Source organism: Schistocerca gregaria, chromosome 1, assembly GCF_023897955.1.
Source record: "Schistocerca gregaria isolate iqSchGreg1 chromosome 1, iqSchGreg1.2, whole genome shotgun sequence".
Classification (NCBI taxonomy): Eukaryota; Metazoa; Arthropoda; class Insecta; order Orthoptera; family Acrididae; genus Schistocerca; species Schistocerca gregaria.
In genome coordinates this window covers 486,347,685-486,360,783 of record NC_064920.1, presented here as the reverse complement: position 1 = coordinate 486,360,783, position 13,099 = coordinate 486,347,685, and the positions used below count along the sequence as shown (strand labels likewise).

Sequence of the window (13,099 nt, the reverse complement as noted above, 5' to 3'; positions counted from 1 at the left end):
TTTCCCCACCCTAACACAGTAGTTTTGCACAACTGGACAGACTACCCGTACCGTGCTACTATACACAGCCACTGCGCCAGGATGGCGTACCGGTTAGCGCGTCTTTCCTTAGTCAGCAGGAGACCGCAGCCTCTGTACAAATTTTCATTTGTAGCTTCAGTATGCATATATACATTTTTACATAAGGTTTAAAAAGTTTTTTGACTTTCATCCCCCTCAGTTGGAAGTTTAAATCGATAATGTTATAGACATAACTGACCAAGCCACTGGCATAAGAGATCGAGAGGATATTGAAAATCTCGCATAAGTGGAGATACTAACGAACCAAAAAACATAAGATTTGTAATAGCTACAATTACTAGTCTGCAGATGAACTAAATACGAATGTAATGTTCAGTACGCCGTCGTCGGTCATCAATAGAAATCTCTGCAGATATACCCATTTACCTTGTATAACTATGTAATAGTGTTCATGTACCCTTAACTCACAATTATATCTTAAAATGGACACTAGTTACTTTACTCTATTTGCAGAACCTCCTAACTTGTGATAGGTAGAAATTATGCAAGCTAAAGTCCAAATTCAAAATGTGTGCAAAAATAAAAACAGCGAATCCACCCTGCCAGAATACCAATAATTCCGAGGGAAATGCATAAAGCGTAATTTTTTTCGAACCCTCGTGGCCGCAGTCGTTAACACATATTTTACATCCAGACACCTCTAACAAATCTGAGTGGTCTTTTCTAGCGGCTTAATAGATCCGCTTGTTATATTACTTCAATTAACTGAGGGCGTTCTTTGTGCGTATTTATTCTTTGGCCTATGGGTCGGGAAATTACACGGCAATAAATGCTCAGGCGTTTACTGAACAAAAAAGCCTGCCCCGGGAGAACAAATGACAGAGGAACCGGTTCCGAGAGTGGGATACGGTCTCAGACGTAACAGAATTGTTCCTGCGACCAGGAATTACTTTACGGGATGTATGTATACTTATTGCGTTCAACAGACCACTAGCCGGTTGGATTCGCTTGAGCTTATTGCTTGTGCCTGTCAGCGTCGCAGTGACTGCAAAGTCAGCAAAGCTCTGCCACAGAGCAATGGCAGTTTGAATTGGCGTCCTTAGTCGGATGTCGATGTGGTGTGCATGGCATAATTCTCAGTTACAGTAAGAGACATACTGAAAAAGAGAAGACAATGGCATGAAGTCAGTTCCTATAAGAGAACAGGCAAATAAAGTATTAGCAGTAGTTTACAAATAACAAATCACGTTGTTAGTGGTTTGCAGAGCGTGATTTTTGCCGTTATGGAGGAGAAGGTAATTCGTTCGCTACTGAAACGTGTTTGAGAGGCTGGCTTGTATGAATGGATCTATTTACAATGTAATCTACGAGGGCTATTCGGAAAGTAAGATCCGATCTGTCGTGAAATGGAAACCATAGTGAAAATAAAATGTGTTTTATTTGCCACAGTTAGCTACGTCTTTCCGCTACTTCTCTACGTAATCGCTGCTCCTACAGACATTTGTCGTAGCATCCTCATTACGCCTGCACTGTGTGCCCTAGAGTTCTCATGAAGAATGAGATACAACATAGTTATGTTTTGTGGGCTGCATAAAATCAGGCGAAATCTGTCACGGGAAATCATACATGGCGAGAGACACTATTTTCTGGCTATCTACACGAGCTCACTGTGCGTTCAGTACTGAAAAGAACGACATGGCGCGATCGGCAGGCGTACTAGAGAAACTGTCCGACGCATCTGTGCCAAGCTTCATCGGAGTTTCGCTGTGGTTTCCATTTCGCGACCGATCAGATCTTACTTTCCGAATAACCTCCTATACTTGCAATGTCTATCGAATAAATACGCATAATGTGCCAACAAACACTTGTCGATTGTATTGGGAATGTAATGTGCCTCAGAGGGCATTTGACTAGAAAACTGAATGGTTAAATTGTAGTCTGATCGTCTGCTATGGAAAATCTCATAGGCGAGTGCTGTTAATCACTACTGTCGCTATTTGACATTAAACAAAGGCTTTTTGTATTTTACTCCTGTTGTCTTTTTGCCGTAACACTGGTGTGCATGTGTTTTCACTGTCTTCACACCGCAGGTAATGTCATACAAATCTGGTTTAATTACTCTAGGATCGTATGTGTTGAAGCGATGAGTGACCTGACCCATATTTTACTTCTGTCACATGCGGACTGCTAGGCTGATGCAACATAATTCAAAGATAGTGCGTGGTAAGTAACGCTCTGCAGCTTCCCTCCAGCCTGTGGATGAAATTTCATGATCGGAATAGGAATAATAACGGAAATGGGAGGAGTTTAATTTCCAACATATCTGTATTATCGTATACAACGTAGGCATAAGGCACTTGTGGGTACAATGTCCCAATAAGGAATTTAATTTCGATTGACCCCTCTGCACTGTTCGTTGGGGGTGACTGACGACCCGGTACTTTAGTCCCATTAGGCACAAAATCATCATGGTCATCAACATCATCATCAACACCACCACTATTCGGCGGCCGTGTGCTATGAGTTGTGACTCGATTTCACTCTCCATCATCGATAAATCAAACGCAACACTGCAGTATACACGTCCCGTGACATTCACTGGACTCTCTCTTTAAGATCGTATGAATGGTCCGATCCGTAACCGTACAGATTATGAAAACTCTCGCGATTAGGCAACCTGAACCAGCTCGCACTCTACTACTCAAGTACCGTACAACTTTAGTTACAAACATAATATTTATTGAATTTTCGTCTCCTTTTTTACCTTGACTTGAGGTTTAATATCTTCCCCATTACTTCAGATCAAAAATGGTGCAAATGGCTCTGAACACTATGGGACATAACATCTGAGGTCATAAGTCCCCTAGAACTTAAAACTACTTAAACCTAACTAACCTAAGGACATCACACACATCCATGACCGAGGCAGGATTCGAACTTGCGAACGTAGTGGTCGCGCGGTTCCAGAGTGAAGCGCCTAGAACCTCTCGGTCACATCGGCTGGCTACTTCAGATCGATCGATTATTTATCAATTAATGGACGATATGGTGTCGAACTCCGTTATCTGAATGAGAAGCATAGTAGGCTCTGATGAAACTAAGGTCGCATAGCCCTGCGTTTCCCAAGTGGTGATTCGCCTGCCACTTGTGGTACTGAAGGACATTTTAGGCGGTACGCGTGCTGGTAAACAAAACGTGTTCTGATGTAATCAGTCTCTTACGGTACTTTATTCTTGAAGTAAAATGACAGTGGGGAAACTGATTGATAAGAGCGTAATTCTTAGAACTTTAAAGGAAATGGAGTTACCGCAGGATGTTTGTTTCGGAGTGTAAGCAGGACACAGCAAAAGCGGACTGTACTCTCTCCACCCAGTCGTCGCTGTCTTGGCTGGGAACCATACATCTTGTTTCGACGTTGGCAATATTTTGATAAGGCCTTCTCGGCGGTTATTCGAAAGTTTTCGTGCCGCTTTGCAACTGCTGCCAACTTGCGCGCTACACCAACGTGTGTCGTTCCATTAGGCATTGTGCAGTCAATGGTTTATTGTTGTTATTGACGCTTTGTTGGGCGTCACGTTAAATGCTATCGTAACACGGAGGTAGCTGGCGTCTGGAATTGATTTCGCAGTCTGAATTACCGTCAATTTTTGACTTGATTCTGACTTTTTTTTGCTATTTGGACTCTAATTCACTAAGCTCCATGTTCACTTTACTATTATTTTGCACAATTGATTTATATTGTTTGTGACGTTAAAATTAAATAAATATTTTATACGTCATTCCTCTCTTACTCATTTAATATTTGTATCAGAACCGGCTTGATTTAATTTCATATTGTTTACTACAAATAACTACCGCACGTGTACTTGAATGACTCTTTAAAAGTGGTGCCACGAAACCTCGTTACTTGTCAGTGTCACATTTCTGCCGTACGTGATAGTTGATTGGCACGACGCCAAACCCGTATGTGTGTTGCCAGCGCTGAGCAACGTGGCCAAAATAATTATTCCCCCCGTATCGTTCCTCACTTCTGCGGCTGTCACTTTTCAAGCTTCCACACCCCCACCCCCACCCCGCCCCTCCCCACACAAGGGTCCTAACTTTCTAAAAATGTAAAGTGCTACACAGTGAAAGAAAGTGTGGGAACCCCTGCACAGAATATGAATGCACGAGGAACATTAGTGAGGAATAGAAGTAGATATTTAGGACTTTTCTAGTGGTGTCAAATCAATAATTAAAATTAAAACTTTTTGCATTTCTTTGCGCATTTACAGTTGCATTGCTTCACATGTAAGAGGTATAACTGATTCATAACATGTCTAATTTAATATTAAAAGTTATTTAGAACTACGTAGGTTGTGCAGTGCCTTCTACACCCGATTTAAGCAATATTTAAAATTTTCGGACTTTAGGCTGTTGACAGTGGAGCAAAACGAGCAATTCGGGAGGACGACGGTTCAATCCCGTCTCCGGCCATCCTGATTTAGGTTTTCCGTGATTTCCCTAAATCGCTTCAGGCAAATGCCGGGATGGTTCCTTTGAAAGGGTACGGCCGATTTCCTTCCCAATCCTTCCCTCACCCGAGCTTGCGCTCCGTCTCTAATGACCTCGTCGTCGACGGGACGTTAAACACCAGTCTCCTCCTCCTCAAAACGAGCAACAGAAAGTTGCATCCTTTCGGAACTTTCTTCTTCAGAATAACTGGCTAATGAGTGACTTTGCGGAGTTGCAGTGTGTACTACTCTGGCGATAACACAGTTTCAATCCTGCTGATAGAACATGACTCACTCTACATAGGAAACATCCATTCAGCTCTGAGTAAGCGTTAAGTGAATCTAGAATGTTAAGAAGCAGAGAAGAGGAGAGCAGACGCAGGCTCTGAATAGCCTGTGAGGCTGCGAGGCACAAGAAGCGAGCAGCAGAAGGTAGAGAAGAGACAGAGGCAGAGAGCGAGCGAGTGACAGAGAAAGTGGTGGGTGCACTTACCAGGATCTCCTCCACACTGACACTGGGCCACACTTTGCCCTTAGCCAGACCGACAACCTCCACCGAGCCATCTCGGACCTATATGCACAACAAGAGCTCGCGTTAGTGCGGCCACGTCGTACGGCGCTAGCCAAGGGGGTTAGTTAACAACACAGCAAGCTTCCCACTCTACTTGTTAGTGCCTCCTTTGCAACACAGTCACAATCAACGGAAAAGATTGTAGCCATCTGGTGGATAATTCACAATCAAAAACTCTGTTATAGAGGGAGATCCAATTGCCCCTGCATATATGTATTATGCAATGCGCAACGCCTTCAGAAACCACACACACAATTTTTATATTCTCTCGCTCACTACAGGCAAACTATTAGTCCTACAGAAAAAATTAACAGTAACACGCTTCCAATGTGCGTTAACCGCGATGTTGCCAAACACGGATGCGACCATCATGATGCTGTAAACCGAACCTGGATTCATCAGAAAAAATTACGTTTTGCCATTCGTGCACGCAGGTTCGTCGTTGAGTACACCATCGCAGGCGCTCGTGTCTGTGATGCAGCGTCAAGGATTACCGCAGCCATGGTCTCCGAGCTGATAGTCATTGCTGCTGCAAACGTCGTCCAACTGTCCGTGCAGATGGTTGTTGTCTTGCAAACGTCCCCATCCGTTGACTCAGGGAGCGAGACGTGGCTGCACGATCCATTACAGCCATGCGGATGAGATGCCAGTCATCTCGATTGCTAGTGATACGAGGCCGTTGGGATCCAGCACAGCGTTCGGTATTACCCTCCTGAACCCACCGATTCCATATTCTCTTAACAGTCATTGGATCTCCACCAACGCGAGCAGCAATGTCGAGATACGATAAACCGCAATCGCGATAGGCTACAATCCGACCTTTATCAAAGTCGGAAACGTGATGGTACGCATTGCTACTCCTTAGACGAGGCATCACAAGAACTTTTCACCAGGCAACGCTGGTAAACTGTCGTTTGTGTATGAGAAATCGGTTGGAAACTTTCCTCATGTCAGCACGTTGTAGGTGTCGCCACCGGCGCCAACCTTGTGTGAATGCTCTGAAAAGCTAATCATTTACATATCACAGCATCTTCTTCCTGTCGGTTAAATTTCGCGTCTGTAGCACGTCATCTTCGTGGTGTAGCAATTTTAATGGCCAGTAGGGTAGTTTACTTTTGTACCGGGATACGTCTTCGCTGGAGGCCATAGTTTTCGTATTATTCAAGAGAAACGATCAAAAGTGACCTTCAACCGTCTTTTTTCTGTAACTCGAAGATCATGTCCTTCAGCGAAAACGTATCCCAGTACAAAATTTAACTACATTAAACTTTCTACAAAAAGGTCCTGTTCATGTTTTCTGTAGGACTAATAGGTTGCGCTTACTGGACGAGAGAATATGAAAATATCATGTGATTCTTGAAGGTGTTGTGGTCTTCATTAACCTCATAAGTAGAGGCAGTTGAATCACCCTCTAGAAACTAAGTTGATGCGAGTATGTTTATTTCCAGTAGTTACCATTGAAATACTTCATTTTCGAAGCAATATTTCCCCTCCCCCCTCTTGTTGCTGCCTACATGGATGCAAGTGCGTTTATCAAAACAAGCCTGTCTGCACAAGGATCGCTTCACGCTGAAGTAGATTAAGGTACCAGTGTACTGGAACCACAAGTTTTTTTAAACCTGAGCTTTGACTGTGGTTATTTAGATGATATGAAACACCTTATAAGTATCAGAGATGCAGCACTGAGGATGTACAAACCGCACCCGACCTCTGACAATCATCTTGCTTACAAGCAGTTGCGCAACCGAGTTAGTCAGTCTAAGAGGAATGCAAAGTTCTGGTGTGCCCTCTCGCTAACTAAGGACTTTCTCAGACCTACCGTCCGATGGAAAAATCTACGAAGTCTAGGAATAGGCAAATACAAACCCGCAGCTGAACCTCTAGTTCCTGTCGAGGATCTAAATAAGTGTTTTGCCTTGCCGATATCTTTACTTGACCAACGTACAAGGCGCAAACTGATTTCCTTAACTGGAACAATTGGGGAATTTTCTCTGCAGCCGGCAAGCCCTAACACGGTCAGGAAGTCAACTGCGCGAATTCCTTTGGCAGCTGCAGGGCTCAATAATCCAACAATACAAATGATCTGCTTTGTCGTCGACCCACTACTGTCCAAGATAATGGGCAGTTTTAATTACTCTCTGGCCTACAGCATCTTTCCGACAGTCTGAAAACGAAGACTCATAAAAATATTACCCAAGATGGAAGATGCGGAGCAACATACCGACTAAAGAACCCATTTCCATTTTACCGGCATTTTCAAAGGCTTTAGAATAGATACCTCACGATAAGTTTACTAATTATTTGACATCAGATAACCTTTTGGATGAATGCCGGTATGATGTTCAGCAAAATCGCAGCACGAGGACTTTTCTCACAAAACGTAATTGACGAAATGAAACAAGCTATGGACAAACAAATAGCGACTACTTCGTGATTTTCGGATTTCAACAAGGCTTCCGGCACTGTCAACTTCGATACTCAACTTGCTAAACTCACAAGTCAAAATTTCTCGTCAAGTGCTCTACAGTAGTACCACATCTCGACAACAGTGTGTAATGAGTGGAACAAAGCGATGACAATAGAAGCATGTAGCAGCAGAGGTCCCACAAACATCAATACTTGTTCTATTACTCCTCTCATTAAATGTTACTGACGTGTCAACAATTCTCTCCAGCTGCAAATATCACCTATATGCTGATGACCTTGAGTTATTTTTAAGTTAAATTGAAAAGATCTGTCTACAGCCATCCATTACGTAAATGTCGATTTACTTGTCCTGTCAGAGAGGGTGCAGAACATGGATGAAATTTAACCCATCGAAAGCTCAAGCAAACTTAGTTGCTAAAAAAAGATTAATTACCCCTGAGTTCAGAGGATCTCTTCCACCAGTAATCCAAAACGGCACAGAAATAACGTTTTCTTCTTCTTCAAAGAGCTTGGGGATTATTGTGAATCATCACACTAAGGCTACTGACACACATCTGCAGTCTGTTAGAAGGCGTAAGCTTTACTTCACTCAGTACAGAAATATAAAAAAGTATTTCTTTTCGGAGTTAAAAAGAAGCTCGTATCCATACTAATACTGCTCATACTTGGCTACGATGATGCCATTCTACAAGCACTTTCGTATAAAGCTCACGCAGGCTCGAACTGGCGATGAATGCTTGGGTACGATACATATGTGACGTACGCTTTTTCGACCATATCGCACCAGTTAACGAAGAATTCTATGGCTACATGCCGATATGCGTAGAGACTATGATACTGTATGTTTGCTCTATCGTCTTCTCCATCAATCGCCAAATAGCGCCGCCTTTTGAATTCCATGTTGAACAGTAATTTTGCCACTTACCCACTGGGTTTTGTGGTTTTGCATTCGAGTAGAAAAGAAAGGAGGAAGTTTGGAATTCTACCTCCCCTCGACGACCCTGTCATTACAGATAGAGTACGAGCTCGGATTGTGGGGAGGATGGAAAAGGAAATTGGTCATGCCTTTCCAAATAATCATACTGGCGTTCATTCAGGATAATTGCTAAAATTTCGAGAGCGTATCTGTGGTTAATGCTGCTACGATGTACCCTCCGCCATGCAGTGTCAGCGGATTGTAGAATATAAATCAAAGTGTAGATGATTTTTTTCCAGTGTATTTTAGCCCAGTGTTTCCTACGTTACTATGGCTGTGCAAAGAATAAAACAGAGGGTCAGAATGAAATCTGCCGTCCTCAGAGTTTTGACAATGCTAACTGCGAACCTAGACATCGCTGCGTTGCCCGGACTCTGCTACTAGGATTGTACACTATGAGCAGTACTGAGTTTGAGATATTAATAATGAGGAGCAATATAATTAAAGTAGGAGGATAAATCGAGAACAAATCAGCAGATCTGTATGGCAACCAAACACATTGAGTTAATGGCATCAAAATTTACGATATTATGTACGACCGATGAAGAGTTTCCCTAAGGCTAAAACCTGGTCATTGAATACTGTGATAATTTCATCATCACTGTTTTATTTCGCTCTTACCATTCGTATACTCAAGTTTGAGAATAAATTCTGCTTATTGGTTTCGTTAATAGCGCCATCGATGATATATCTTACTTCACACGAGTTCCTGAAAAAATATTTAAGATCAGCTTCGTATCTGTGAGAGTATTTCAGCTGGTAAGATTTGATATAAGGCGTTTGTTTACAAAATCACCTTAGATACGCAGTCTGGATTTTGAATTACAGCTCAGGACAACAAAGAAGCTTTTTTCTTTTCTTTTCTCATTCTGTTTGCCAGCGTTTCCATAGCAACATTTTGAGACGCACATCAGTGATCGATCACAGCGTAACAGCGAAAACTGGGAGCAAGACGGAAAAAATCGGCCTATTTAAAGCTGGACTTCTGCTAAACGCAGACATAAATACAGATTATATTCAGTTTCACAAAAATTTTGTACGTGACTCGGTAAAACAAAACAAGAGGCGTTTATACTGTCATTCTGTAACAGCGACAGGTTTTAAACTTCCCTGTCCTCTTGGTCTGGGTTACACGTAAGTACGGAGGCACACCACGGCCTCCACAGTTCTGGAGTGATTTATTTATTATGCATGCAGACATAACTTCCGGCGTCTCAGCGCACCTTATAATTACGGCTTTTGAGGTGGAAGTGCCGCCTCGAAGCGAGTGTAGAGGATGGAAATCATAGATTGTTTTATAGTCTCTAGTACTTGTAGATGACAGAATAATTGACTTCTCAACACCCTGAAATGTGAATACACTTACTTCATTCCTTCACGACATCACAGCTGAAACTGTTGACAGCTCAAACTGTTTTTCTTCCTTTTTTCTGTAAATTGATGTAAATTGGAATAAGATGTTCGAAGACTTGAGAAAAGTAAACGTGAATAGAGTTATATGGAAACAGATCAATATTCTACCGAAGACTTAGAGTAGTAAAGATGGAAAATGAGATCAGTGTTGGTATTAAAAAGGATGTAACGCATTGTTATAGGATAGCTTGTAAGCCGAAAAATGAGCGAAAGGAGAGAAGGAACATTTCAGAAGAAGAACAAAAGTGCAGAGCGAGCATAGTCCAATGATAAGATCTGCAAACAGAAGCATACCAGACTTAGAAGAGTTGGCGAATTGAGTGGTCATATTCTTGAGCCACTGAATTTCGGTTAAGGATAAACAGTGCAATAACAAATATGCTGAATAGTAGTTATAAGGAGCATTGCAAGTTTGTAAATATCACATTTGACAAATACACAGTAGATGCATTAAACAGAAACTAATGACTCGGACAGAAAGCCAAAACAATGATGATGTTATCAGAAATGGTTTTGGACTGAATAAAAAATTCCTCAAAGTGTCTGAAACGTAGAGTTATTTGGAAGTGAAAATGGACGTCTCGAGAACAGATTGTTGTTACTACACTATCTGATCAATAGCAGTTGGACATCAGTTGGTGGACATCAATATGACACTTTTAATGAGGTGATTTAATGTTTGTGGAAGAATAGCAGCCCGTTTTTTCTAACGATACAAATCCCGTGAAGGTAGTGATGTTCGACGCTGGGGTCTAGAGCAAAGTCAACATTATCACCTCGACTAGTCTATCCCATTCCTTTTAACTCTCTACGCACAGTCGCTGTGCTAACTTGGCAGCACTTTGGAACTCGCGAGTGATTCCTTCCACTGATTTCATGCAGCTTTTCACAACCTCATCCCACAGTGCTCGATGGCTCCCGTCCTTTGAACATAAAGCTTGCCTGGTTGAAATTTACCTGATCGATTTGTTAATCATGTGACATCCAATTCATAGTTCTACGTCTGCTCTCACTGAGCTGCCTTGACTGACCTATTCTGCTGTTACTGTTTCCCCACTGACAACACAAAACTACCCGCCGCCTTTCATGCTGGTTGGTCCATCTCTCGTGGCGTCTAGTAGTGAAATTCACATTTTATCAGATAGTGAACTCGAAGCAAATGGTGCTGGATGGACTGAACATATTCTCCTGCTGGGAACACTGGATTCGAAGTTGTAGAATAACAAACCAGAAACAATTACAGTTGAGTGCTGCAGAATGTGAAGATATCATCAACCGGAGAGCTGGTGTTAATACCGCATTGCCTTGCTGGGCATGGGCTTGCTGTAGGAGGTATGCCCCCAACTTCCTCTGACCTTCGAAGCGAGTTTCCCAGCGTTATTTTAGCGTGAAATACGGCGAAATATGGGATTTTTCTCTTATATAAATGACAGAGATGAAAGGATTAATAAATGCTAGAGAAAAGAAATACGGCCGACCCAGGACTGCACGCATGGCCTTTGGAACTTTACAATACTAGTCAAATAATAGTCAAATAAGCATGTCATTAATTAACTGGAAAGGTAAAAACGAAAAATCATGAAGTACTAGAAATTATAAGCGAGTTCAGATTTGTACTGAGATGCTTGTAGAAAATGGGAGAGATCGGCGGAAAATCTGGTAAGATATCCACAGTAACAAACATGGCCCTGCAAGCTGCAGAAGAAGGAGAAAATTGATAAGACAGACAATTATTAAGAAACAGTAAACAAACAATTTTGAGAACAGATTATCTCGAGATAAAAACAGACGAAGGACAGCATCGAACGAGGCGAAGTGCGGTTGCTTTAAGCTCGTCACTGTCTTTGCTGTGTCTACGTAAAGTGTTAAAATTAGAAGCTCTAGACTGGCATGAAGCACCTACCCCGCCAAACGTAACAGTAAAGAGGGTGTAGCGTATGACGTGCCGACGCAACATAAAGAACAATTATAGATAAGGCAAACAACGTCTAAATAACCTTATAGAGTAAAGTTTTAATTTTAACAAGCCTGAAATTTAGCAAAGAAAAGGCACTAATTTTGAGGCAAGTAAATTATCCACGATAAATCGCCGTCATTACTGGTAGTCGTTTCCCATAATTTGACGTAATCTTACACGGAGTAATTAGACGAGCTTTATCGACGGAGCGTAGAGTCGCGCGCAGAAATTATAACACGTAATATCTCACAGCGGCGCGCCGGAACGAGGAGGACGGGAAATTTTCCTGCAAACTGGCTACGCTGGTTACGTCGGCGACCGAAACGTAACGCAGACGATAGTGGATGTGCTCCGTACTATCGTGCTCTCAGACACAACGAGGAACGAGTGAATTTCGTCTCGTCGGCGGCCAAATTTGTTCTTTATTTTTTAAAAAACCTTTCATTTTACTTGTAGCGCAGTTTCAGCAGCTGCAGATGATATTCGGAACTAACTAGCCCAAACAGCCTCAAGGAAATGCTGTTATCCTCATTATCCCCGGTACGAAAACTCACATGTCGTAAAAACTCTGTCGTTACTTATTGTGAAATTATGTATGCTAAAACATAAATAAATAAAACGTAAAAAAAAAGAAACTGGCCATTGAAGATGATTTAAAATAATGCGAAATGTGTTCGGACTTCATAAGACTCAGTCGTAAGAGACAGTATTAACCTATATACAATTTGTGAAACACATAGTTCTATTTAGGCTCTCTAGAGGAAGAAATAGTAAGCAGAACGAATATAAGTGAGATGTAAACTTACGACGTTCCTACCATTGGAACGCCGTGGAATTCAATTACGAACTGGTTACTGGTTAAGGCCAGTCTTTTCCAATATTACCGCGTTCAGACTGCGGATGGTCCACTGTTTGAGCTTAGGATGACAGGTAGATGAGAATAATGACTGTAAAAAAATTACTCGAGGTTAACACGGAAGGCACAAAAAAATGTGTTTACGACGGGCGCAATTACGTCGGCGTGGCCAAGCCGAGCGAGGCGATCGTGGCGCGCATGCGCGAGTGAGCAGCTGCCCCGCGAGTCGCCGGGTTTCCCTCCCGCACGCCGCGCCCCAGGTCCTCTCCACGCACGCCGCATTTCCTGGAACCGTTTAAGAGACGCCCCGACCCGCCTAACGGGCCGATAAACGTTTTTTGGTAACAATTTCATCATCCGGATAATGATTGCTGTAATTTATTTT

The 13,099-nt window shown here is 42.4% G+C and overlaps 1 protein-coding gene across 5 annotated transcripts in view; it reads right to left on the bottom strand.

The window, feature by feature from the left end:
• The window catches only part of LOC126353763 (transcription factor Sp8-like), a 197,583-nt gene that overhangs the window by 94,264 nt on the left and 90,220 nt on the right, over positions 1-13,099 (bottom strand). For 4 of the 5 annotated variants that reach the window (XM_050002838.1, XM_050002847.1, XM_050002862.1 and 1 more), the window contains exon 2: positions 5,008-5,085. The exons of the other annotated variant lie outside the window; for it this stretch is intronic. In XM_050002838.1, coding sequence (XP_049858795.1) covers positions 5,008-5,085 — 78 coding nt within the window. The remainder of the gene's footprint in view (positions 1-5,007; positions 5,086-13,099) is intronic. 5 annotated transcript variants of the gene reach the window in all.